The following is a 27,511-nucleotide window of genomic DNA, read 5'->3' on the forward strand; positions in this document are numbered from 1 at the left end:
TGACACGCTTGCCCAGCCTGGCTGAGACCCCAGAACAGCGGTTAGGCCATCCCACTCACCCCAGTGTTGTCCTCAGCACAACACACAGATGCAGGGGTTTCCAAATTTTGGTGGTAATTGTTCCTGTGACACAGAAACCCAGCTGGATGCCCAGGGTCTTCCTGTTGTTCTCAAATATCTGGGAAGATTGCAGATATTTGACCCGCCTGAAGGTCACACTGACTCTGGAGGAGAGAAAGGGGTCACGTGTGTGATGACTGGAGAGGGGACCTGGTCTCTACCTTAGCTTGTCACCAGCCTGGCGTCTGTTTTCAGGGACTGCTGCTGTTGCTGCTGCTAAGACACTTCAGTCGTGTCTGACTCTGTGAGACCCCATAGACAGCAGCCCAGCAGGATCCTCCCTCCCTGGGACTCTCCAGGCAAGAGTACTGGAGTGGGTTGCCATTTCCTTCTCCAATGCATGCTTGCGAGCTAATTCTCTTCAGTTGTGTCTGACTCTGTGCGACCCTATGGGCAGCAGCGCACCAGGCTCCTCTGTCCACAGGATTCTCCAGGCAAGAATACTGAAGTGGGTTGCCATTGCCTTCTCCAGGAACAGAGACCCAGAACCGGGTGTCAGGAGGAGCTGCAGTTGGCAGGTGAGAAGGGAAAGGTTTCCTGTGTGTCCTGGGAAGAGAGGAACCTGGTGCTGAGGGTGGGCTGCCTCTGGGCTCCCTGGTCCTCGGGGCAAGTTCTGGGAGACTCTCCCTCTGTGTGTCTGTTGCCTGAGCCTTGGTTCAGAAACTGTCCAGGTCCTCCTTGCCATTCCAGGGCCTCCTGTCAGCCTGGCTGATCTTTGTGTGGTCAGTGTGATCTTTCCCATGGGTGGTTGCAGGCAGGGATGGGAGCTGGCATGGGTGCCCATAGGCCCCTTAAAAGGTTGGTCAGAGTAGTGTGGGCACCCAGGAGGGGCTCTGAGGGTCTGTTAGAGCAGGGGTCCCCTGGGGTCCAACGCCTAATGACCTGACGTGAAGCTGATGTAATAATAATAGGTGTAAGTGCACAGTAATTGTAACGCACTTGAATTATCCCCAAATCATCTCCACCACTCCGCAATTGTCTTCCATGTGACGGGTCCCTGGTGCCCTTAAGGTTGGAGAGCGCTGTTTAGAAGGAGGGATGGAAATCAGGCTCCTTCTCCACTTCCTTAGGCAAAACAAAGTTCACCTGTTAATTTCCTGTTAATTTTCTGTTTGGCCCAATGTTGCCCCCTGGAGGTCATGAGCAGACCTGGGGACAATGTAACGGGCTGCACAGGGGTGCAAAGGCCAAAGGGTGTGAGCTGGCTCTGCGCCCTGGCCAGAGGTGGAGGCTGACCTCCAGACTAGAGGCTATCAGCCGGAGTTCAGGTCACTGTGGGTCCCCAGGCTTCCCGACCTCATCCCAGTGCAGGGTGAGCCCAGGGAGACGATGGGCATTGTTCAGTGGCAGGAGAACCATCCATCCAGGTGGACGTGTGCTCAGGAGGAGCTCTCAGTCCCTGCGGCTTCAAAGGAAGGGCTGGCAGGGGGGTCTCTGGGGCTTTGGGGAGAGGGTGGCAGCCTGTGGGCTGGACCCCAGAAGGCCCTGTCCTTCTCCACCTCCCGGCACTGGGCCTGCACCCTAGTTCTCTGTGTCCCCATCAGTGGTCTGCTCTCAGCCTCCCACAGTGCCAGGACCTGGGGCAGCTCCACCTGGAGACTCTGTCAGTGGAGGAGAGACCCCCGCATGGGACCCCAGTCCCCCTGAGATGGAGCAACTGCAGAAGCTGGTTCCTCTGTTCCGGAAGTTCCCCTCCTTTCCCTGAATGCCTTAGGGGCAGGGGCTGAGATGTCTTCGGGGACCAGACCCAGGTGTCCCCACAGATGAGGGACCTTGGGATGAGGAGCGGCTCCCCAATTCCTGTGAGTTCAGCTGGGGCTCCTGCCTCCTCTGTGGTGACTCCCTTGGGATCAAGGATCGGGAGTCTGAGCCAGGTCAGGTCTCTGAGAGAAGGGGAAGGACTCAAGCTGCCAGCCCAGGCCCTCCAGGGAGACTAGAAGATTCTCCTGAGTGGGGATGGGAGTGGGTGTGATTATCTGGGAATGAGCAGAGGTCTGACCCGACACAGAGGCCCCTGTCCTCACACCTGACTCCATGAGGAATAACGTCCTGCCCTGGAGCAGCTGTGGGCTCTTGCAAGTCTCCCCCCAGTTTGAAGCCAGGGCCCCTGTGTCCACAGGGAATATTCTCTGACCCCTCGGTGTCACACTGGGTGGGGGGTGTGAGTTCTGGCTTCTGTTATGTAGATTCCCTTATCTATTTCAGTTCAGTTCAGTTTAGTCGCTCAGTTGTGTCCGACTCTTTACAACCCTATGAATCGCAGCACGCCAGGCCTCCCTGTCCATCACCAACTCCCAGAGTTCACTCAGACTCATGTTCATTGAGTCCGTGATGCCATCCAGCCATCTCATCCTCAGTCGTCCCCTTCTCCTCCTGCCCCCAATCCATCCCAGCATCAGAGTCTTTTCCAATGAGTCAACTCTTCGCATGAGGTGGCCAAAGTACTGGAGCTTCAGCTTTAGCATCGTTCCTTCCAAAGAACATCCAGGAGTGATCTCCTTCAGAATGGACTGGTTGGATCTCCTTGCAGTCCAAGGGACTCTCAAGAGTCTTCTCCAACACCACAGTTCAAAAGCATCAATTCTTCGGCGCTCAGCCTTCTTCACAGTCCAACTCTCACATCCATACATGACCAAGGAAAAACCATAGCCTTGACTAGACGGACCTTAGTCGGCAAAGTAAAGAGTATTTATTGAGCATGTGTGACCTGTCAGCCCTGGGTTGTGTCCTGGTCTCCAGAGAATAGGATAGACTTGGACTCGGGGCTCACACACCTGACCTTGTGACCGGAGACAGACTCTCAGAGAAAATCCTGGAAATAAGAAGCTGATTATGATGGAGGGATGGCCTGAAAGGGAAGGGTCTGGTGCATCCGGAGTCTGTCACAGAATCTCAGCTGGACTGGGTGTCATGGAAGGCACCCCTGAGAAAGTGATCTTTTGACTGAGTCTTCTTGAAGGGTGAGCAGACCCTCAGCAGAGAAGGACACGGGGCTCAGAGGGCAGAGCTACCTGAGGGGAGTCTGGCCTTCAGGTGGGCCTGGCTGGGAGGAGCGGCTGACAGATCCAGTGTGGGGAACTGGGAGAGTGGGGAGGACTGTGGACGGAGTCGGTTGGTGAGGGTCAGAGGCTGCTGGGCGGTGGGCGCTGCGAAGTGGGAAGGAGGTGGGCAGCCCTGTGGAGGCTCCGGACTATGGAGGAGCTCTGCCGCCCTCTGGTGGCCATGGAGGGGAGTGACGAAGGAAAAGTACCTCAAGGAAGTTTTCTCCTAAGACAACTCAAGCATATGTCAAGAGTTTACATATCATTTTAGGAATCCCAGGGACAGAGGATGCTGGCACGGTACAGACATGAGGTCGCATAGGATCGTATTCGACCTACGACTAACCCTTTCAACACTGCGTATCATTCATGCTGAATCGTGTCCCACTCTGAATTTCCAACATCTCTCATCCAAGATCTCTTCTTACACACCCCGCTCCAAGATTTCATCCAGTTGAGATCTGTGTTGACACCAGGCCTGTTTCTCTCTGTAGAAGAAGATCCAGACGCAACATTCTCAGTCCTTGGGCAGGACTGGAGCATCTGTAAGTAGGAGGAGGGTGAGGAACGTCCGTGTGTCCTGCCTGTGCCGGAGGGTCCATGTGGACACGAAAAGGCTACATTTCCTTTCCCCCCGTGCCCCCTCAGTGTCTTCCGCATGGGGCAGGGCCAGGTGGAATCGGAAGACCTGGGAGGTGCAGTGATTCTGAACCTCGTCTTCCCTCCTTCTCTGTCTCTGCCCCCATCAGGGGACCTGGTCTTCATGGAGGGAAGGAAGGTGGGCGGCTCCATAGGCCCCTGATCAGAGATTCTTTCAGCAAAATGGACACAGGGGTCAAGCCCGCTAGCTCTGGCCTCAGTGTCCCTGACGCCCTGTGTGACTGTAGGAACTGAATTATTAGGGTCTAATGGCCTCTTTTGTATTCTGATTTATTAGATTGCTCTTACTTCTTTTCACCTTTTGATATTTGAAGTTTCAAAGGTGAATCTCCATCTTCCTTGAACATAGGCAGGGTTGGTGCCAGGGCGGTTCAGTTGTCTTAAAGGTTATTTTTTATAGTAGCTTCAGTTTCAGATCAAAAGTGAGGGTAAGGGACCAAACCCATGTCCTGTGCTTTGGCAGGCAGATTCCTATCCACTGAGCCATCGGAAGAGTCCTCTAAACAATGCTTAACTTGTAGGAGACACTGGTTCATCATGGCTGCCTCACACATGAGGTTTCTCTATTTGAGTATGGGTAAATAAACAAGTGATGTATGTCATCCTTTTAAAATTTACAGACACACAACCACCTGCTCTGTGCTTACTAGCCCTGCAGACTCACAACCACCTGCTCTGTGCTCACTAGCCCTGCAGACTCACAACCACCTTCCCTGTGTTCACTAGCCCTGCAAACACAACCACCTGCTCTGTGTTCACCAGCCCTGCAGACTCACAACCACCTGCTCTGTGTTCACTAGCACTGCAGACTCACAACCACCTGCTCTGTGCCTACTAGCCTTGCTGGTGTGACTTGCGCAGCAGGAGTCTTACTGACATTGTGGTTGTTCTAGTTGCTAAGTCATGTGAAACTCTCTTGTGACCCCATGGACTGGAGCCCGCCAGGCTCCTCTATCCATGGGATTCCCAGGCAAGAACACTGGAGTGGGTTGCCATTTGTTCTCCAGGAGATATTCCTGAGCCAGAAATCACACCTGGGTCTCCTGAACGGGCAGGAGGATCTTTACCACGGCGCCACCGGGAAGCCCATGCTGCAGCTGATCACTTGCTCAAACCCACGCAAGTTACAGTGACAAGTGTGAGCCCCAGTGGAAGCTACGGAAGCTGGGTCATGTTCACGTGTTCACGCGGGTTCATCAGCTGATAAAATGCACACCTCTGGGGTGGAATGTTGAATAGTGAGGAGGCCCTACACTTGTGGGCAGCAGGTATCTAGGAAAACTCCATACCTTCCCTCACTTTTTCTGTGAAACTGAAGCTACTATGAAAAATAACCTTTAAGACAACTGAACCGCCCTGGCACCAACCCTGCTCAGGCTTAAGGAAGATGGAGATTCACCTTTGAAACTTCAAATATCAAAAGGTGAAAAGAAGTAAAAGCAATCTAATCAATTAGAATAGAAAAGAGGCCATTAGACCCTAATAATTCAGTTCCTACAGTCACACAGGGTTTCAGGGACACTGAGTGCAGAGCTAGCGGACTTGACCCCTCCGCCCCTTTTGCTGAAAGAATCTCTGATCAGGGGCCTATGGAGCCACTCACCTTCCTTCCCACCAAGAAGACCAGGTTCCCTGATGGGGGCAGAGACAGAGAAGGAGGGAAGACGAGGTTCAGAATCACTGCACCACCCTGGTCTTCCGATTCCACCTGGCCCTGCCCCATGAAGACACTGAGGGGGCACGGGGGGAAAGGAAATGCAGCCTTTTCGTGTCCACATGGACCCTCCGGCACAGGCAGGACACTGGACATTTCCTCACCCTCCTCCTACTCACAGATGCTCCCGTCCTGCCCAAGGACTGATAACGTTGCGTCTGGATCTCCTTCGACAGAGAGAAACAGGCCTGGCATCAACACAGATCTCAACTGGATGAAATCTTGGAGCGGGGTGTGTAAGAAGAGATCTTGGATGAGAGATGTTGGAAATTCTGAGTGGGACACGATTCAGCACGAATGATACGCAGTGTGGAAATGGTTAGTCGCTAGGTTGTATACGATCCTTCACGACCTCATGTCTGTACCCTGCCAGCATCCTCTGTCCCTGGGATTCGTTAAATGATATGTAAACTCTTGACATATGCTTGAGTTGTCTTAGCAGAAAACCTCCTTGAGTACTTTCCCTTTGACACTCCCCTCCATGGCCACCAGAGGGCGGCAGAGCTTCTCCACAGTCCGGAGCCTCCACAGGGCTGCCCACCTCCTTCCCACTTAGCAGCGCCCACCGCCCAGCAGCCTCTGACCCTCACCAACCTACTCCGTCCACGGTCCTCCCCACTTTCCCAGTTCCCCACACTGGACTCTGTCAGCCGCTCCTCCCAGCCAGGCCCACCTGAAGGCCAGACTCCCCTCAGGTAGCTCTGCCCTCTGAGCCCCCTGTCCCTCTCTGCTGAGGGTCTGCACACCCTTCACATCTCAGTCAAAAGATCACTTTCTCAGGGGTGCCTTCCATGACACCCAGTCCAGCTGAGATTCCGTGACAGGGTCCGGATGCCCCAGACGCTGCCCCTTCAGTCGATCCCTCCATCATAATTAGCTCCTTATTTCCAGGATTTTCTCTGAGTGTCTGTCTCCCCGTCACAAGGTCAGGTGTGTGAGCCTGGAGTCCAAGTCTACGGTATTCTCTGGAGACCAGGACACAACCCAGGGCTGACAAGTCACACATGCTCAATAAATACTCTTTATTTTGGGGGGCTCCAAAATCATTGCAGATGGTGATAGCAGCCATGAAATTAAAAGACACTCACTCCTTAGAAAGAAAGTTATGACTAACCTAGACATCATGTTAAAAAGCAGAGACATTACTTCGTCAACAAAGGTCTGTCTAATCAAGGCTATGATTTTTCCAGTAGTCATGTACGGATGTGAGAGTTGGACTGTGAAAGCTGAGTGCCGAAGAATTGATGCTTTTGAACTGTGGTGTTGGAGAAGACTCTTGAGAGTCTCTTGGACTGCGAGGAGATCCAACCAGTCCATCCTAAAGGACATCAGTCCTGGGTGTTCATTGGAAGGACTGATTTTGAAGCTGAAACTCCAGTACTTTGGCCACCTGATGCAAAGAGCTGACTCATTGGAAAAGACCCTAATGCTGGGAATGATTGAGGGCAGGAGGAGAAGGGGACAACAGAGGATGAAATGATTGGATAGCATCACCAACTCAATGGACATTTGAGTAAACTCAGGGAGTTGGTGATGGTCAGGGAGACCTGGCGGGCTGCGGTTTATGGGGTTGCAAAGAGTCGGACACGACTGAGCAACTGAACTAAACTGAACTGAAATAGATAAGGGAATCTACATAACAGAAACCACCCCACCCCCCACCCAGTGTGCCACCGAGGGGTCAGAGAATATTCCCTGTGGACACAGGGGCCCTGGCTTCAGACTGGGGGGAGACCTGCAAGAGCCCACAGCTGCTCCAGGGCAGGACGTTATTCCTCCTGGAGTCAGGAGTGAGGACAGGGGCCTCTTAACTGTGACGGGTCAGACCTCTGCTCATTCCCAGATAATCACACCCACTCCCGACTCTACTCAGGAGAATCTTCTAGTCTCCCTGGAGGGCTTGGGCTGGCAGCTTGAGTCCTTCCCCTGCTCTCAGAGAGCTGAGCTGGCTCAGACTCCTGATCCTCCATCCCGAGGGAGTCGCCACGGGGAGGGGGGAGCCCCAGCTGAACTCAGGAATTGGGGAGCAGCTCCTCATCCCAAGGCCCCTCATCTGTGGGGACACCTGGGTCTGGTCCCTGGAGACATCTCAGGCCCTCCCCCTAAGGCGTCCTGGGAAATGAGGAGAACTTCCGGAACAGAGGAACTAGCGTCCGCAGTTGCTCCATCTCAGGGAGACTGGGGTCCCATGCGGGGGTCTCTCCTCCCCTGACAGAGGCTCTGGTTGGAGCTGCCCCAGGTCCTGGCAAGGTGGGAGGCTGAGAGCAGACCACTGATGGGGACACAGAGAACTAGGGTGCAGGCCCAGTGCCGGGAGGTGGAGAAGGACAGGGCCTTCTGGGGTCCAGCCCACAGGCTGCCACCCTCTCCCCAAAGCCCCAGAGACCCCCTGCCGGCCCTTCCTTTGAAGCCGCAGGGACTGAGAGCTCCTCCTGAGCACACGTCCACCTGGATGGATGGTTCTCCTGCCACTGAACAATGCCCATCGTCTCCCTGGGCTCACCCTGCACTGGGATGAGGTCGGGAAGCCTGGGGACCCACAGTGACCTGAACTCCGGCTGATAGCCTCTAGTCTGGAGGTCAGTGCCCACCTCTGGCCAGGGTGCACAGCCAGCTCACACCCTTTGGCGTTGGCACCCCTGTGCAGCCCGTTACATTTTCCCTAGGTCTGTTCATGACCTCCAGGGGGCAACATTGGGCCAAACAGAAAATTAACAGGAAATTAACAGGTGAACTTTGTTTTGCCTAAGGAAGTGGAGAAGGAGCCTGATTTCCATCCCTCCTTCTAAATAGCGGTCTCCAACCTTAAGGGAACCAGGGACCTGTCTCATGGAAGACAATTGTGGAGTGGTGGAGATGATTTTGGGATAATGCAAGTGCGTTACAATTACTGTGCACTTACACCTATTATTATTACATCAGCTTCACCTCAGGTCATTAGGCGTTAGGCCCCAGGGGACCCCTTCTCTAACAGACCCTCAGAGCCCCTCCTGGGTGCCCACACTACCCTGCCCAACCTTCTAGGGGCCTATGGGCACCCATGCCAGCTCCCATCCCTGCCTGAAACCACCCATGGGAAAGATCACAGCGACCTCACAAAGATCAGCCAGGCTGACAGAGGAGGCCCTGGAATGGCAAGGAAGACCTGGACAGTTTCTTAACCAAGGCTCAGGCAACAGATACAGAGAGGGAGAGTCTCCTAGAACTTGACCCGAGGACCAGGGAGCCCAGATGCAGCCCACCCTCAGCACCAGGTCCCTTTCTTCCCAGGACACACAGGAAAGCTTTCCCTTCTCACCTGCCAACTGCAGCTCCTCCTGACACCCAGTTCTGGGTCTCTGTTCCTGGAGAAGGCAATGGCAACCCACTTAAGTATTCTTGCCTGGAGAATCCTGTGGGCGGGGAGCCTGGTGGGCTACTGCCCATAGGGTCGCACAGAGTTGGACACAACTGAAGAGAATTAGCACGCATGCATGCATTTGAGAAGGAAATGGCAACCCACTCCAGTACTCTTGCCTGGAGAGTCCCAGGGAGGGAGGATCCTGCTGGGCTGCTGTCTATGGGGTCGCACAGAGTCAGGCACGACTGAAGTGTCTTAGCAGCAGCAACAGCAGCAGTCCCTGAAAACAGATGCCAGGCTGGTGACAGGCTAAGGTAGAGGTCAGGTCCACTCTCCAGTCATCACTCTCGTGACCCCTTTCTCTCCTCCAGAGTCAGTGTGACCTTCAGGCGGGTCCAATATCTGCAATCTTCCCAGATATTTGAGAACAACAGGAAGACCCTGGGCATCGAGCTGGGTTTCTGTGTCACAGGAACAATTACCACCAAAATTTGGAAACCCCTGGATCTGTGACTGTGCTGAGAGACCCCAGAACAAAGCACAGCGAGGCCAGCACTGGGGTGGGTGGGGAGGCCTAACCGCTGTTCTGGGGTCTCAGCCAGGCTGGGCAAGCGTGTCACCTGGCGGCTGCTGAAACAGCATTTCTAAGGTGTGACCTGGGGGTTCGCAGTCTTCAAGAAGCTCCACAGGTGATTCCCACACACCGTGGGGAGGACGTCCCTGTGACAAGCGTTCCTGATGCACCCCCCACCCTCAGGCTCCTCCTCTGAAGGGAAAAGCCAGAAGGGGATGAGGGAGGGCTATAGGGGAGGCTGGGTGTGCATCTGATCCAGAGCAGTGGGGTCCCCGGACCTAGACACTCCAAGGTTGTGCTTTTCCAGACAAGGTTGTGTGTGTGTGCATGTGTGTGTGTATAGATGTGTGTATATCTAGGTGTCTGTGTGTAGCTGTGTGTGTAGGTATGTGTGAGTAGAGGTGTGTGTGTGTAGGGGTGTGTGTGTGTGTGTGTGTGTGTGTGTGTGTGTAGGTGGAGAATCACTGCTCTAGAAGGCAGAGGACTCAGCAGAGTTCAGGGAATAGAAATACAGACAGAGGGGGAAGGGGGAAGGGGACCACTAGGGAGGGAAGGAGGAGAGGGGCGGCAGGGGGCGGAGCCTGAGCAGAGACCCCGCCCCCGGGCCACGTGACCCAGCGAAGTTCTCCTGCTCCCCCGCAGGCCCAGCACAGAGCACAGAGCGGGAAGGACAGCAGAGCTCACACAAGGACGCAGGGCTTGTGAGCGTTTCTGGAGAGGAAGTTCTCCTCACAGAGAGAGGGACACAGCAGACCGCAGGCACCATGGAGCCCCCGTCAGGCCCTGCAAGCAGGCGGCATGTGCCCTGGAGCAGGCTCCTGCTGGCAGGTGAGAGGGGACAGTTTTCAGGGAGGGGACGGAGACTGGAGAACGAGAGCCTGGCTGGTCCCTGGGGGAGACAGGGCTCTGAGAGGGGACAGAGCCCTTCTGTTCAGACCTGAGGGTAGAGGGCAGCGGAACAGGGGAGGGAGGGGCTCAGCCACAGGAGACTCTGCATGAGCTAGAGCTGGCGAGGGGCGGGAAGACTCAACTGCTGTAGGTATTATGTGTAATTCTTCACTGAGCAGTAACTGTTGAAGACTGATGATGATAATAACAATTTCTATCTGAGTGTCACTACAGAAAAAGACATAACCAGGACACTAAACACTGTCCTTACCCGGCACCCTTAGAAACTGACAAATAAACACCAGGCTGTGGAATTGCTGGGAACTCTCCTTCCTTCATCCCCAGGTACTAATGTCTGGAGCCTGGTCCAGGCCCTGCGTTTCAAGCTGGATCAGACAAGTCCCTGCCCTCACGGAGCCCGCGCTCTGTGGGGAGGTAGACACACAAGCAGAGAGATGGAGAGTGTGCTGGCAGGTGCTCCAGGCGTCACGCAGGAACCGGAGCGGGGAAGGGTCAGCAGTGAGCACGGAGGGCCTTTACAGCAGCTGGTCGGGGGGGAGGGTCATCTCCCAAGAGGCCCTGAATGTGAGCAGGCGTGTGAGGGCAGCGAGGGGGTGGGCCAGGGACAGCTAGGGGAGCAGAGGGAAAAACAGCCCAGAGGGGCAGAAGTGACGGGGGTCAGGCTGCTGACCTTGAACCACACACACACACAAACATACCCACACCCACACCCACAGTAAGGCGGAGGGATAAAGAGACCAGCTCAGGACCCAGAGTACCATTTTTCCATTCCCCACGCAGGTCACAATAGTAATCGATTTCTCTCTCTTCCCTCCCAGTCGCACTCTTAAATTTCTGGACCCCACCCACAACTGCCCAGCTCACTGTTGAAACGGTGCCCCCCCTTGCTGCAGAAGGGTTGGATGTTCTTCTACTTGCCCGCATCGTGGAAAAGAATCCTCTAGGCTATGCCTGGTACAGAGGAGAAAGGGTAGACAACGCCCAGCTAATTGCATCGTATAGGGTAGATAATAATGCAACTACCAATGGGTCTGTATACAGCGGACGGGAGACAGTTTACCCCAACGGAACCCTGCTGATCCGGAACGTCACCCAGAGAGACACAGGACCCTACACCCAGCTCGTTACAAAGAAAAATTTACAGACAGAAATACAAACTGGACACCTCCACGTGCACCGTGAGTGCTTCCTGTCTGACCTCGAGGTGTTTGGCAGGCGGGGGCGGGGGTGGAGTGTTTCGGTTGAATTCTGTTCACACAGGACTGACAGCCCCGGAAGTTGCCCCCATCCCCCTCTGCATTATGTCCCGTGTCGGGGTTTGAACATTCAGTGCAGGACACACACTGTGGAGACAAACTCCAAAGGGTCAGAAATGCTTCCAGGAAGCCAGGCCCTGCAGACACTGTGCAGAGAGAAGGACGGGCTGATGGAGGGACTCAGCAGAGGGACAGCACTCTCAGTCCAGCCCCCTGGCCCCTCCCCGTGACCAGGACCCTGAGGAAGACCCTGCAGGATTCAGGGAAGACCCTGGCCTGAGGGCCCCAGGGATCCTCACAGAGAAGCTCAGCCCCAGGAAGCCCCTCCCAGACCCTGTCCCAGGGCTCCTGCCTCCAGTGACACCGGGAAGCCTGTGCCAAATCCCTAGGCTCCTAAGCTGGTCACCAGCCAGGGCTCAGCCCCGAGAGCCACATCCACGCAGGGGCACAGCCTGGTCCTCCTCCTGAGACTTGGCATGGAGAGCACACAGGTACAACGTCCCCAGGAATCAAGCAAATGCCCTGGGGGACTTGGAGACGCCAGAGAAATCTCAGCACCCCCAGAGAGGAACAGAGGAAGGAAGACACTCCTGGCAGCTCCTCGACCCCAGGGTGCCGCCCAGGGAGCTCTCTCCCGAGGCTGGTTGATGAAACTAGGAGAGACACCAGGTGGTCTCTGAATCCCACCCAGGTCTGTCCACCACTAAACGCTGCTGCACAGTTGACCCCCCAGGAAGCCTGTGCTTGTCGCAGACATAGAGCAGGTGGCCTCACACTCTGAGCTAAGGTCCCCATGCATTTGTCTTGCCATGCACAAGCATGCCTTATCGTTAAAGACTCTGTCTGGCTGAGAGGCGAAGGATGCCAGTTTTGTTAAAGGTGTTTCTACAGGAGACAAAGGTATAAAGAAAGGGAAAGTGTTAGTCACTCAATCATGTCCCACTCTTTGCTACCCCGTGTGCTATAGCCCAGCAAGTTCCGCTGTCCTTGGAACTCTCCAGGCAAGAATGCTGACTGGGTAGCACTTCCCATCTCCAGGGGATCTTCCCAACCCAGGGATTGAGCCCAGGGCTTCTGCAATGGTAGGCAGATTCTTTACTGTCTGAGCCACCAGGGAAACTCAGAGCAATGTTCTTTCTGTTATCTGCACAGCGGTGCTACCCACACCCGTCATCACCAGCAACAACTCCAACCCTGGGAGCACGAGGACACTGTGGTGTTAACATGTGGATCTGAGACTCAGAACACCTCCTACATGTGGTGGATCAACAATCAGAGTCTCCCGAAGGGCATGAGGCTGGAACTGTCCAAGGACAAGAGGACTCTCACAGTAGTCGCCGTGACAAGGAATGACACAGGACCCTATGTGTGTGAAGCCCGGAACCCAGTGAGTGTCAGCCGCAGTGACCCATTCACCCTGGATGTCCTCTGTGAGTAACCTCTGTTCCTAGGTGACGTGAGCTGCCCACCCAAATGCACGTTGCCAGAGGCCAATTGACACCCATCCCTCTCAGGTCCGAGTACATGGGCCATCACCCCTGGACACCCAGACTGGCCATGACTTCCTGTCCCAGGCAAGTCCAGGCAGGTCCACCTTGAATGAAGCCAGGGAGGGGAGGGGCTGCTCTGTGTTGGTGGCTGAGGATCACCAGAATAAGATGGGAGAAACAAATTAACGTCAGACTCACAGTGAGTGAGCATGATGGTAATGATTGCAAGTTTTTCAGACAAGCGTGTGAACAGCTCAGAAGGACCCTGGGGCCCCAGTACAGACCCGGAACTTCCCTTCCATCTGATTGCACCACGTGTGGCTTTCTGCTCTTTGCTCCAAATGGTCCGGACACCCCACCACTTCCCCCTCAGACTCCTCTGACCATCCAGAGGGTACCTCAAGCTCTCCTGCCACACAGCCTCTCACCCAGCCACACAGCGCTCCCGGCTTGTCAGTATGAGGCCCTGGCAATGCGCCCAGGTTCTCTATTCCCCAATCACAACATGTACTCTCAGGTCCTGCACTCCCTGTCTGGCCTGGATAGCACCACAGGCAGAAAACCAAGTTTCCCAGGGCTGATAGCACAGAGCTGTCCTGTACTAGAGTGTTGTCCCAGCGACCAGGCAAGGGTCCCCATGCCGTGATCTGGGGGTCAGAGGAGATGTGCGATCGTCTCTTTCCTGTTGTCATCTGAACAAAGACCCAGGGCCTTCCTCACAGTCGCCTTTACAGAGGTCACTGGGCCCGGAGACTGTGGAGGGAGCAAGGCCCAGGCCCCCGAAACACTCTCAGCAGTCACCGCCCTGTCTCTCCACAGCCCCAGTGGCACGGCCTGCCCTCCAAGCCAGCAACACCACAGTCACAGAACGCGAGGGCCCCGTGCTCCTGACCTGCCTCGCAGATGAGAATGGGGTCTCCATACACTGGTTCTTCAAAGGCCAGAGTCTCCTCCTCGCAGAGAGGATGACACTCTCTTCAGACAAGAGCACCCTCACCATAGACCCCGTCAGCAGAGAGGACACCGGGGATTATCAGTGTGAGGCCTCCAACAGGGGCAGCTCCAGCAGAAGTGAGACCCTCATGCTGCGTGTGACCTGTGAGTGGCCATCATCGCCTCCTGTCTTAGTCGTTCAGTGGTGTCCGACTCTCTGTGACACCACGGACTTGAGCTCACTAGGCTACTCTGTCCATGGGATTTCCCAGGCAAGATCCCTGGAGTGGGTGCCATTTGCTACTCCAGGGGATCATCCTGACCCAAGGATGGAACCCGAGTCTACTGCACTGCAGGCGCTCTTCCCGTATAGGCCACCAGGGAAGCCCATTTTAACCTGGATAACCTTCCTTTATTAATTCCACCAACAATTAGCCTATCATCTCATTTCCTTCACTTCAAGCAATTGGAACATGTGCTGTCTCTCCCCTCCTCACCCCCTGATTTCTCCTGGCCCTCTGCTGTGAAGCCTCGTTGCCAAGACCTCAGGAAGCAGCGCTAAAATCAGTCGCTGGGACTTCCTGGGCAGCCCAGCGGTGAAGACTCCACCTTCCACTGCAGGGGTTGCCGTGACCTCCTCCGGGGGATCTTTCCCACCCGGGACTGGGTCCCTGTGTCCTATGTCTCCTGATTAGCAGGTGGGATGTTTACCACTAGTGCCTGCTGGGAAGCCCCGGTGAGTCACAAAGGCTAACCCTCCCCTTCCTTATGTGTCCCGTGGTGTGTGGTATGCACTTTATAGAGCTTTGTGAATACGCGCCCCAGTGAAGGTGGGATCACAGCAGCTGTGTTCAGGCAGGAAGTGTCCGCATGCTAGCTGGCACTGCTGTGATTGCAGGCTTGCCAGCACACTCGACTCCACCTCCCTCCCCCTGTCTTTCTTAGTTGCGCCGTCGTCTCTACAGTGGAAGTGACACCATTTCTCCCCAGGATGGGCGGTGGTCGTGTGTGGTGAGAGATGGGGGCCTTGAGGACCGTAATTTGTGCAACATAAACGCCTACGACTGTGTGTTGTCTGTTGGTCGGCTAGGTCTCTGGTTTGCAGTGCTCTCATGACCCCTAGTTTCTCACTGAAATTCCCTCTGACTGCCGCATCCATCATTGAAAGCTGGGTGTTGTCGTGTCACTGTTGTGACCGAGCTGTTTCTCCCCTCGATGCTGTCCATTTTGATTCACAAATCTGGTGGTGTTAGGTGCATGATGCTTATAATTGTTCGATTTCCTTAGTGAATGAAACTTTTCTTGATATGTAATGTCTTACTTTGTCTCTTGTAGGCTTTTTTGATTTAGAGATTATTATATCAGACAGTCATACAGCCACCACAATTCTCTTTTTATTACTATTTGCATAGAATATCTTTTTCCCACCTTACTTCAACCTATGTCTTTGTATCTAAAGTGAGTCCCTTGAAGAGAGTATAGAGATGGGTCATAATTTTAATCCATTCTGTGATTCTGTGCCTTTAATTTCAAGGTTGAGGCGATATATGAGTCAGATACTTCCTGATAGGAAAGAGCTTCTGCCATCTCACTACTTGGTATTTGTCCTATTAATTCCTCTATTTCTTCCTCTTTGGTAGTTAAGTGGTTTCCTTTCTTAGGTGTTGTTTTGATTCTATCTTTCCCTTTCCACATATATTTCAGTTCTTTTCTTAGGGGCTAACTTGAAGATGACAATTAATATTTTAAACATGTATCTATCTGGTTGAAATATCAACTAGGTTCTATGATGCGTAAAACAGACGAGGTGCTCCTATACATCTCCATCCCCCCGATTTTATACACATATTGTCATAAATTTCAGCCATCCTTATACAATGTGTGTCCATTATACAGATTTATAAATATTGTTCCAAGAAATACCTTTGAAATGAGAAAGAAAAGCAAGCCATTGCAAGAAAGACAAAAATATTGGCTTAAATGAGATAGCTACCTTGGATCACTCTTAGCACTGTCCTTTTTTCTTTAATTAGTTTTTTATTGGAGGATAATCGCTTTACAGAATTCTGTTTTTTCCGTCAAACCTCAACATGAATCAGCCATAGGCGTACATTTACCCCTCCCTTTGGAACCTCCCTCCCCATCCCCTCAAAGCTGATACACAGCCGCTGTCTGAGTTTCCTGAGCCATACAGCAATTTCCCATTGGCTATCTGTTTTGCATACGGTAATGTCAGCTTCCACGTTACTCTTTCCACACATCTCACCCTCTCCTCCTCTCTCCCCGTGTCCATAAGTCTGTTCTCTATGTCTGTTTCTCCATTGCTGCCCTGTAAGTAAATTCTTCAGGACCATTTTTCTAGATTCCGTATATATGCGTTAGAATACGGTATTTATCTTTCTTTTTCTGGTTTACCTCACTCTGTATAATAGGTTCTAGGTCCATCCACCTCATTAGAACTGACTCAAAGGCGTTCCTTTTTGTGGCTGAGGTTACTCCATTGTGTCTGTGCACCACAATTTCTGTATCCATTCATCTGTCAATGGACATCTAGGTTGCTTTCACGTTCCGGCTCTTGTAAATAGTGCTGCAATGAACAATGGGTCACAGGTGTCTTTTTCAGTTTTGGTTTCCTCGGGATATGTGCCCAGCTGTGGGATTGCTGGGTCATATGGTGGTTTTATTCCTAGTTTTTAAAGGAGTCTCCATTCTATCTTCCATAGTGGCTGTATCAATTTACATTCCCACCAACAGTACAAGAGCGTTCCCTTTTCTCACACCGTCTCCAACATTTATTGTTTGTCGACTTTTTGACGATGGCCATTCTGACTGGTGTGAAGTGATGTCTCATTGTAGTTTTGATTTGAATTTCTCTAAGAATGAGCCATGTTGAGCTTCTTTTCATGTGTTTGTTAGCCATCTCTATGCAACCTAGATAGCATATTCAAAAGCAGGGACATTACTCTGATGACTAAGGTCCGTCTAGTCAAGGCTATGGTTTTTCCAGTGGTCATGTAAGGATGTGAGAGTTGGACTGTGAAGAAAGCTGAGCACCGAAGAATTGATGCTTTTGAACTATGGTGTGGAGAAGACTCTTGAGAGTCCCTTGGACTGCAAGGAGATCCAGCCAGTCCATTTTGAAGGAGATCAGTCCTGGGATTTCTTTGGAAGGAATGATGCTAAAGCTGAAACTCCAGTACTGTGGCCACCTCATGAGAAGAGTTGACTCACTGGAAAAGACTCTGATGCTGGGAGGGATTGGGGTCAGGAGGAAAAGGGGACAACAGAGGATGAGATGGTTGGATGGCAACACTGACTCGATGGGCATGAGTCTGAGTGAACTCTAGGAGTTGGTGATGGACAGGGAGGCCTCCCATGCTGCGAATCATGAGGTCGCAAAGAGTTGGACACGACTGAGCAACTGAACTGACTGACTGATGTCTTCTTTGGAGAAGTGTCTGTTTAGGTCTTTTTCCCACTTTTTGATTGGGTTGGGTTTGTTTTTTTTTTCTGGTATTGAGTTGTATGAGCTGCTTGTATATTTTGGAAATTAACCCTTTGTCAGTTATTTAATTTGCTAGTATTTTCTCCCATTCTGACAGCTGTATTTTCACCTTGCCATCAAAGGTCCGTCTAGTAAAGGCTATGGTTTTTCCTTGGTCATGTATGGATGTGAGAGTTGGACTGTGAAGAAGGCTGAGCGCCGAAGAATTGATGCTTTTGACCTGTGGTGTTGGAGAAGACTCTTGAGGGTCCCTTGGACTGCAAGGAGATCCAACCAGTGCATTCTGAAGGAGATCACTCCTGGGATTTCTTTGGAAGGAATGATGCTAAAGCTGAAACTCCAGTACTTTGGCCACCTCATGCGAAGTGTTGATTCATTGGAAAAGACCCTGATGCTGGGAGGGATTGGGGTCAGGAGGAGAAGGGGACGACAGAGGATGAGATGGCTGGATGGCATCATGGACTCGATGGACGTGAGTCTAAGTGAACTCCGGGAGTTGGTGATGTACAGGGAGTCCTGGCATGCTGCGATTCATGGGGTCGCAAAGAGTCGGACATGACTGAGTAACTGAACTGACCTGAACTGGTATTTTTCTTTGCTGTGTAAAAGCTTTTAAGTTTAATCAGGTCCCACTTTTTTGCTTTTGTTTTTATTTCCATGACTCTAGGAGGTGGGTCATAGAGGATCTTGCTTTGGTTTATGTCATCGAGTGTTCTGCCTATATTTTCCTCTAAGAAAATTATAGTTTCTGGTCTTATATTAAGGTCTCTAAACCATTTTGAGTTTGTGTGTGGTGTTGGGAATTGTTCTAATTTCATTCTTTTACCTGTAGCTGTCCAGTTTTCTCATCACCGTTTATTGAAGAGGCTCTCTTTGCCCCATTCTGTATTTTTTCCTTCTTTGTGAAAAAACAAAACAAAACAAAACAGGGTACCCATAGATGCCTGGGTTTATTTGGGGGCTTTCTGTCTTGTTTCATTGGCCTATGTTTCTTTCTATGTATGGTACTGGCACACAAAAAATCATGTCTTTTTGTGTGCCAGTACCATACTGTCTTGATGACTGTAGCTTTGTAGTATAATCTGAAGTCAGGAAGGTTGATTCCTCCTGCTCCATTCTTCTTTCTCAAGACTGCTTTGGCTATTTGGGGTCTTTTGTGTTTCCATATGAATTGTGAATTTTTTTGTTCTAGTTCTGTGGAAAATGTCATTGGTAGTTTGATAGGGATCACATGGAATCTGTAGATTGCATTTGGTAGTATCATCATTTTCACAGTATTGGTTCTTCGTACCAGGAACAAGGAGTATCTCTCCATCTGTTTTTGTCGTCTTTGATTTCCTTCATTAGTGTCTTATACTTTTCTGGGTACAGTTCTTTTGTCTCCTTAGGTAAGTTTATTCCTAGATATTTAATTCTTTTTGTTGTAATGATGAATGGGATTGATTCCTTAATTTCTCTTTCTGATTTTTCAATGTTAGTTTATAGAAATGCAAGTGGTTTCTGTGTATTGATTTTTTATTTGCAACTTTGCTAAATTCACTGATTAACTCTAGTAATTTTCTGCTTTAGGGTTTGCTATGTACATTATCCTGTCATCTGCAAACAGTGAGAGCTTTACTTCTTTTCCCATCTGTATTGTCTGTTTTAACCTCTCCTTCTTCATTTCTAATTTTGTTGATTTGATTCTTCTGTTTTTTTCCTTGATGAGTCTGGCTAAAAGTTTGTCAATTTTATTTTCTCAAAGAACGACCTTTTAGTTTTATTGCTCTTTACTATTGTTTCTTTCATTTCTTTTTCATTTATTTCTGCTCGGATCTTGATGATTTATTTCCTTCTACTAATTTTGGGGTTTTTTGTTCTTCTTTTTCCAGTTGTTTTAAGTGTAACGTGAGGTAGTCTATTCAATGTTTTTCTTGTTTCTTGAGGTAGGATTGTATTGTTATCAACTTCCCTCTGAGAACTGGTTTTGGATTATAAGAGACTATTATGAAAACTATATGGCAATAAAATGGCTAACCTGGAAGAAATGGACAGATTCTTAGAAAAGTTCAGTCTTGGACTGAACCAGGAAGACTGGTTCAGTCTTCCTGACTCAACCAGGAAGAAATAGAAATCACAAACAACCCCATTACAAGCACTGAAATTGCAGCTGTGATCAAAAATCTCCCAAAAAAGAAAAGTCCAGGACCAAATGGCTTCACAAGAACATTCTCTCAAACATTTAGAGAAGAGCGAATGCCTATCCTTCTAAAACTCTTTCAAAAAATTGCAGAGGAAAGAACACTTCCAATTTCATTCTATGAGGCCACCATTACTCTGATACCAAAACCAGACAAAGACAACACTAAAAAAGAACACTATGGCCAATATGACTGATGGGCAGAGACGCAGAAATCCTCAACAGAATTTTACCAAACAGAATTCAGCAACACATCAAGAAGTTTGTAAGCCATGATCAGGTTGGGTTTATTCCAGTGATGCAAGGATTCTTCAATATATGCTAAGCAATCATGTGATATATCATATTAACAAATTGAAAGATAAAAACCATGTGATCATCTCAATAGATGCAGAAGAAGCCTTTGACAAAATTCAGCACCCATTTATGACGACAACTCTTCAGAAAATGGACATAGAAGGAACCTACCTCAACATACTAAAGGCCACATATGAGAAGCCTACAGCAAACATTATTCTCAACGGTGAAAAACTGAAAGGATTCCCCCTAAGATCAGAAACAAGACAAGGGTGTCCACTTCCAGCACTATTATTCAGCATCGATCTGGAAGTCCTAGCTACAGCAGTCAGAGAAGAGAAAGAAATAAAAGGAATCCAGATGGGAAAGGAAGTAAAGCTCTCACTGGAATGTATTTTTCCATCCTCTCGCTTTCAGTCTGCCTGTGTCTTTAGGTCTGAAGTGGGTTTCTGGTGGACCGCGTATATATGGGTCTTGTGTTTGTATCCATTCAGCCAGTGTGTCTTTTGGTTGGAGCTGCCGCCGATCAGGTGTTTCGCTGTCCGCGTCCGTGTTCGGCGTGGATCTGTATATTCTTTTCCGCTGGTCGGGTCCTCCTCTCCACTCTCAGCTGGTGTTCTGCATGCACTCCTGTCTCTGAAGGTGTGTTCCTGATGCATCTGTGCAGAGAGACGTACTCCACATCCCCCACCTTGGTCTTCTCCTGACCACTGTTCTTTATACATTCCTGTGGCTTTGAGTTACTGTCCAGTGTTTGAACAGTCATTTTAAAGGATCCTCTTTACGTTTCATATGAGGCATGTCTCCGAGGAATAAAGTCCCTTGACTATTGTTTATCTACGAAAGTCTTAATTTGAGCTTCATTGAAGAAGACTTTTTCTGGGCATTGCTTTCCTGGTTGAAATCTTTCATGTAGGACTTAATTCAGTCATCCCAATATCTTCTAGCCCCCAGTCTCTGATGTGAAATTTGCTTTTCACCTTGTTGAAGATCCACTGTAAGTGATGAGCCACTTCTCTCTTGCAGCTTTAATCATTTCCTCTTTCCCTCAGTATTTCAGCAATTTGACTAAATTGTGTCAAAACATCTGTATCGGGAAAGATTCTTTTGTGGAGTTCTAAACCACCCTTGATAGGTAATCTCCCATCTAGCTTGGAAAGTTTTAAACCTTTAATTTTAAACATTTTTTTCAGTGCTTTCCTCTCTCTTTCTACTTCAAAAACTGCCATTCTGCACGTTTGTTCACTTGATGGAGTTCTGCATAATACTTTGCCTGGAGTCACCAGTCCTCATTTTTTTTTTTTCTTTCTAATCCCCAGTCTGAATAATTTCTTTTTTTTTTTTTTTCTACACGTTCATGGGTTTTTTCTTCTACCTGCTCAAATGTGCTGAGGAATCACCCTTCCAAGTTACTGTTTTCACTTCTTACACTTCAGCTCCAGATTTTCTTCAACCCTGTTTAAATAATTTAACAACAAGGAAGAAAACATCTTTCTTGAGAAGCAGGTTCTCCTTAGACCTGCCTAGTTATGGAGACAGCCATCCCCTCACACTGAGGACTCCAGTGCTTTAGACATGGACCTTGATTATATAGCTACCTGAGTCAGTCTCAGACAAGCACATTAGGAGTAGAAAACCAGAACAGACAGGAGGCTAGTTTTGGACCCTGAGAAGGAAGGCTCATCCCTCGGAGCTCTCAGATGGTAAGGATCAGCCAAGGAACTGGACTTGTCCTCAAGTTTGATGTCCCCTCTTCCCTCTCTAGGGGCTTCACAGGTGGGGCTAGTGTTTAAGAACCAAAGAACCTGCCTTCCAATGCTAATCCCTGAGAGTAAGAGATGCAGGTTCGATCCCTGGGTGGGGAAGATCCCCTGGAGGAGGAAATGGCAACTCACTCCAGTATTCTTACCTGGAGAATTCCATGGACATAGGCATCCGTCCAAGAGATCTGGAAACACAGGCGAAGGTCATGCTCTTTGGTAGTCAGTCCCTACCTCTGAGAAATCCCATGAGCATTCCAGTCCAGGTGCAAACAGATCAGGTGACATGGGGACATGCATCCACTGGTCAGTGAATTGAGGAGCGGAGTTTACGGCTCCCTGAGAAGGGGATGCTGCCCCACACAATCAACAGTGTCAGGACAGAGGATGCAGGATCCCCCCAGTGTAGAGTCTCCCCACGTCAGAGTCTGCAGATGAGACCCCAGCTCCCCAGCTGGGCACTCTAAGTGACCCTCAACACCTCTACACCTTCCCTCATGATTTCTCAGGAAGTGGGTGTGTAATGAAAGCAAATGATGAGGATGCGGTCTCCATTCAGAGCCTGTAGAACAATGTGTCCAATTAATTGTTCAAAACTTAGCTCATCTTGTCTTAGTTTGGTTGCTATTTGTGAGAGTTGTTTGACTGTGGGCAGCACACTGGATCTTGTGCCTCAGTTTCCTCATCTTAAACCTGGAGAACAGCTGGATGTTAAGGCTGTTCAGAGGCTGTTCACCAGGAAGTTGATGAGATTAAAATCCTTCTCTGGGTCCCTCCACAGAGTCAGCATGCAAGAAACATTTTCACTGGTGATATTTTGGTTTTCAACAGGGTGGTTTTTGACTGTAAAGCCAAACAACTTGCTTGCATTTTGTTGCACCCGCTATTAGTTCTGTGGCTTCCGGTGATCTACTGAACTACTGTGTGTCTCAGATCTGTGTGTACAGTGGGGATGACAGCCCCTCCCTAAGAGCCTGGTGTGAAGGATTTCCCCCTGTGCCAGTCGCACAGGAGGAGCTGGAAACATTGGCTCATATGATTAACCAGTCAGTGTTAGTGGACTGGAGAGGACCTGCCCTCCACCACCCACAATAGTGATGGAAAGAAAAAATCAGAGGGCGGGGGCATAATGTGAGATGAAAAGAGTCCTTCAGAGGAAAATGAATAGGACATGGAATTGGCTACCGTGAGAGAATGGAGAGTTAGAGCAAGTCCAGGGCTTCAAATCTGAATAAGAGGAAAATGATGCAACCACGTGCGGTGGGAGAGTTGGGAGGACACCGTGATGACAAAACATGCAACCACACGGGGCTCAGAGCATTTCCTTCCTCCTAACCAGGCCCTCCCGTCAGACTCCTCTGGGTGTTCCCTCCAGTGAACTCGGAGCTCATTTTCCCTCTCTCTTCTTCTTCTGCTCTCAGGGCAAGAAAACAGCAGAGGCCTCGGCGTGGGGGCCATTACTGGCATCGTGATTGGGGTCCTGCTTGTGCTGACGCCGCTGGCTGTCCTGGGGCGTTTGATTTTCCTTCACAGGTACAGTGGCATTCCCAGATGCTGCTGCTGCCCCAGGTTGACCCTAGTCCTAGAGGAGGGACACCCCATCCTCCAATTTCCGGCCTGGATCTCCAGGACCTCCCCACTTCCCCATGGATATTCTCTCTCATCCTTTAGTTCCTGCCTCACCTGGTATTGACCTGTGGCAGCTTCCTTAACACCGTCCTCATTTATTTTGTTATTTAGTCACGAAGTTGGGTCCATCTCTTTTGCCACTCCATGGACTCCTGTGTCCATGGAATTTCCAGGCAGGAATACTGGAGTGGGTTGCCATTTGCTTCCCCAGGGAATCTTCCTGACCTAGGGATCGAACCCACGTCTCCTGCATTGGCAAGCGGATTCTTTACCTCTGAGCCACCAGGGAAGCCTCATTTATCAGTTAACACAACTGAGACCCCTGCATGTCCTAGTTCCCTATATGTAGGCTGACAGGTAGTAAGTACTGAGAGAAAGGTATCTCTTCCTGTATATTTAAATGCAGCTACTCTATGAGGGGCAGTCACAGGGCCAGGATCTGAGGGGCATCCTGACCAAGGTCACACTTGGCTAGAGAGTGGAAGTCTGGACATGCCAGGTGGGGTCAAATGCCCCCAGCTGGCAGATGCGTTAACAACAGCCCAGATCATGAGACAGAACATCGTGCCAGGTCAGCGGGTGGTGGGATGTCTTTACACTTCAGGTCCAGGTGATGGAGACAGAGGACAAGGCCGCTGTCACATTTCAGCAGCTCCTGGGTGAGGGCAGGGGGCCACAGCAGCGACACTGCCCTCAGTGAGACCCCAGAGTCGCTGGCTTCCCTTTCCTCCCCACGCACTGGCCCTGCTCTCCCCATAAGCATGATGCGTCTACTCAGACAAAGCTCTGGATGGATAGATGCCTTTCCCAGAGCCCTGGTCCCTTCGTTGGCCACTTTCTTCTGAACTCTATTAGCCTATCGTGCTCCCCCTCTGGACTCAGCCAGATACAGCTTCTTAAGGACTTTGCTCAGCTTTCTTGCTGGGCCCTCCCCTCTAAGCGGCCTTGGTGGAGAAAAGAGGTGTCCAGCCCCTGCTTGGAGGTGGGGATCCTCCTGTCCCATGTTCTAACGCCAAAGCCTTGACCTCCCTCTACACTCCTCACAAATATGCATGTTTTTCTTCCCTAACCCCAGCTGCCTGCACAACAGAGGGAAGTGGCCCCCAGCGTCCATCTCAGGTGAGTGTCTGTTCAGCCCAGGACAGCGGGGCGCCCAGGGCAGGCCCTGCCCTGTCTGTTCCTGCCTGCCTCCCCCAGGGTCTCTGGCCCTTTCTCTGGGGCTCAGCACAGCAGACCCTGACTGGCTAGTCTGCTTGTCCTGTGAATTATAATCCTGGGAGGCCCCCTCGCCCTCACTGGGGCCTGAAATTACCAGTGTCTCTCCCTTGGTGGGGCTTTTTCTTCCATGGTTCTACAGAAGGTGGACTCTCTCAGCCTCTCCTGAGAGCATGGGCTAAGCTTCCTCACATGCTCGTTGCTAACTCCTGTCTCCGCCCAGGACGTGGTCCCTCTGGCAGCTCTGTCTCCCCGGTGAGTACATCCCTTCCTTGTCTCTTCTCCCTAGGGTTCCCGCTTCACAGGCTCAGGGCAGGGGGCCTGTCCAACCCTGATGCACTGTGCTGACCCCTTTCACTTGAGAGTAGTTGAAAGTCGCTCAGTCGTGTCCAGCCTTTGTGACCCCATGGACTGTAGACCGCCAGGCTCCTCTGTCCATGGATTTCTCCAGGCAAGAATCTGGAATGGGTAACCATTGCCTTCTCCAGGGCATCTCCCTGACCCTGGGATCGAGCCTGGGTCTCCCGCATTGCAGGCAGATTCTTTGTCTTCTGAGCCACCAGGGAAGCTCGTAAGTGTAGTTAGGACATGGCTAGTCCCACCAAGCTGGGAGGTGGATGCACTTCAGGGACGGGACCACCCACCACCTTATCCTGGGGCTGCCCCAGTCCCCTCACTTGACCTCAGGAGAACCTTGGGGTCGAACCAGGAGGAGAGTGGGTACTGGATCATCAGTCAGGGGAGCCAGGCTTACAAGGATGGGAAACAGAGCCCAGAGAGGATTGGGGTGGGGGCTGCAGGCTTGGAGATGGCTGATCGGGAGAAATGACTCTCCTTCCCTCTCCTGTGATGCCTCCTTCCTCCATGCCCAGGCCTCCCGACCTGATGCCAGGCCTCCAGCTCCCATCTACCAGGTGAGTGTGGGGATCCAGGGTCTGGTCCCATAAGCCCAAGGGGCAGAGGAAATGCCCCCTGCACAGCTGGCTGTGTTTGAAGGTCCAAGAAATAGCAGGAAAGATGGAAAGGGGACGAAGGTGAGGTGGGTCTGGACCAAAAGCCTCTGATACAAACAGACCCTGGGTGACCCGGGGCTGGGAAGTCCCTGGGAAGCCATCTGAGAAGGTTACATGAGCTTGGAGGCGTCGGTTTTCTTTTGCAGGAATTACTACGCCCCGACACAGACGTTTACTGTCATATCAGCCACAAAGCAGATGTGGGACCTTAGTTCCTCCAGACACATCTCTTTAACAGACTGTGGGAAAGAGCTTACCTGAGACCCAAGACCTGAGTGAGGTCAAGAGGAAGAGCTTGAGGCAGAGAACCAGCTCTGAGACCTGAGGCTATTCGGGAACCGGGGCCCAGGCTCAGGGTCCTCCTGGATGCCTGGACACCCTGACAGGCTGCCCTGAACTCTAGATGAACCAGAACTCAGGCTGCGATTCCCACAGTGGGGGGAGGTCCCAACAGGGCAGCTCTGGGCTTGTGACCCACTGCGGACCACCGGAGAGATCTGAATAAAGAGCACTTTCCTTCTGGTTGCAAAATATAGTGCCCTTGCGTCCTGTCCAGCAAGAAATTCACCTGAATCTCTGCTCCGGTATCTCCATGGTTCCTCAGGGAACGCAATAGCTCTAGTTACCTGGCCTCCGCATCTATTCCCTGGGGGAAAGGAAGGGGAAGATTGTGAGAATGGAGGGAGGGGGCATGCTAACAGGAAAGGAGGGTCACCAGACCCTTCGCAGCCACGTGGGCATCGGCAGTCCTCACACTGTCCTGGGGTCCCAGGCACCACCCAGTGCCTGCTCACCGGGCATGGAGTCTCTGGAGAATAGAATATGGGTCCATCTGAGAGCCCCTAGAACCCGAGTCAGGAGGACGAGGCGCGGGTGAGACCATATTATGGGTGAGGCCCCTTTGCAGCCTCTTGGTGTCCTGAGCCCTCTGGCCCTCCTCTCCAGGCCCTGCTGGCCCCCACTGGTGCTGCCTCCAATGAATTTTTGTTGTTCAGTTCTTAAGTTGTGTCTGAGTATTTGGGACCCCGTGGACTGCAGCACCCCAGGCTTCCCTGTTCTTCATTATCCCCCGGAGTTTGCTTCAGCTAATGTCCACTGAGTCAGCGATGGCACAGGAACTTTTGTCTGTCCCCAGATCTAGGATCCAGAATGCCTTCTTTCTCCATGGGTTTCCATTGTTTCCCTAAGGGCCTAGGTCCTGGGACACCATTCCCTCTCAGGGGACAGAGGAGCAATCAGAGTCAGCAAAGTAAAAGGGACTCAGAAGCCATGTTCTGAGCAAGGCCCGCCCGGGAACTCCCCGAGACCTCTGTCCACATCCTGCTGGTTTCCACTTTGCTCTCCATTGTAAATTGTGAGTCTCCCCCCATCACAGAGACACACATGTAAGCCTCAAGGCAGAGTTGCAGGCTCTACCTAAAACTCAACCTGGTTACCACGTCAAAGGGCTCACCAGTCCCCTCCTCAAAGTGTCCCAAGGTCCTTCCCACTGGGATCTCACCTGCAGCCCCAACCTCACACCTGGGCTAGCGGTTCTCAGTCTCTCTCTCAGGCCCCTGCGATAGATGCTGTTCTCACATAGGTCCCTGGGGTAGGTGCCACACTCACACACATGTAGCAGGCGTGTGCACAGGGCACAGAGCCCACGGAAGACAGGCGTGCTCAGCCAGTGCCAGTGCCATGTGTGCTGAGATGAGACGGCAGGCAGGAGAGACCGCCTGCAGAGCTTCCGGTCATGACTGAGGTCTACATTACTCCTCATCCCCCTGCACACAGTCTTGGATGAGACAAGGTGACACCTCTTGGTGTTCCTTATTGTTCTGTAACAACTGACCACAAAGTTAGTGGCACAAATCAAGGTGTCAGTATGACCCTG

The 27,511-nt window shown here is 51.3% G+C and overlaps 1 protein-coding gene across 1 annotated transcript; it reads left to right on the plus strand.

Moving 5' to 3' along the window:
* Positions 1 to 10,109: 10,109 nt before the first annotated feature.
* Positions 10,110 to 26,166, plus strand: LOC138418918 (cell adhesion molecule CEACAM6-like). The gene is given in 10 exon segments (XM_069550916.1): positions 10,110 to 10,277; positions 11,177 to 11,536; positions 12,767 to 12,808; positions 12,811 to 13,044; positions 13,924 to 14,202; positions 23,200 to 23,311; positions 24,498 to 24,526; positions 24,846 to 24,877; positions 25,495 to 25,536; positions 25,782 to 26,166. Coding segments are annotated over 10 exon segments (1,260 nt in total). The 5' UTR covers positions 10,110 to 10,213; the 3' UTR covers positions 25,848 to 26,166.
* The last annotated feature ends 1,345 nt before the right edge of the window (positions 26,167 to 27,511 follow it).

The sequence above is a fragment of the Ovis canadensis genome, chromosome 14 (assembly GCF_042477335.2).
Source record: "Ovis canadensis isolate MfBH-ARS-UI-01 breed Bighorn chromosome 14, ARS-UI_OviCan_v2, whole genome shotgun sequence".
Taxonomy (NCBI): domain Eukaryota; kingdom Metazoa; phylum Chordata; class Mammalia; order Artiodactyla; family Bovidae; genus Ovis; species Ovis canadensis.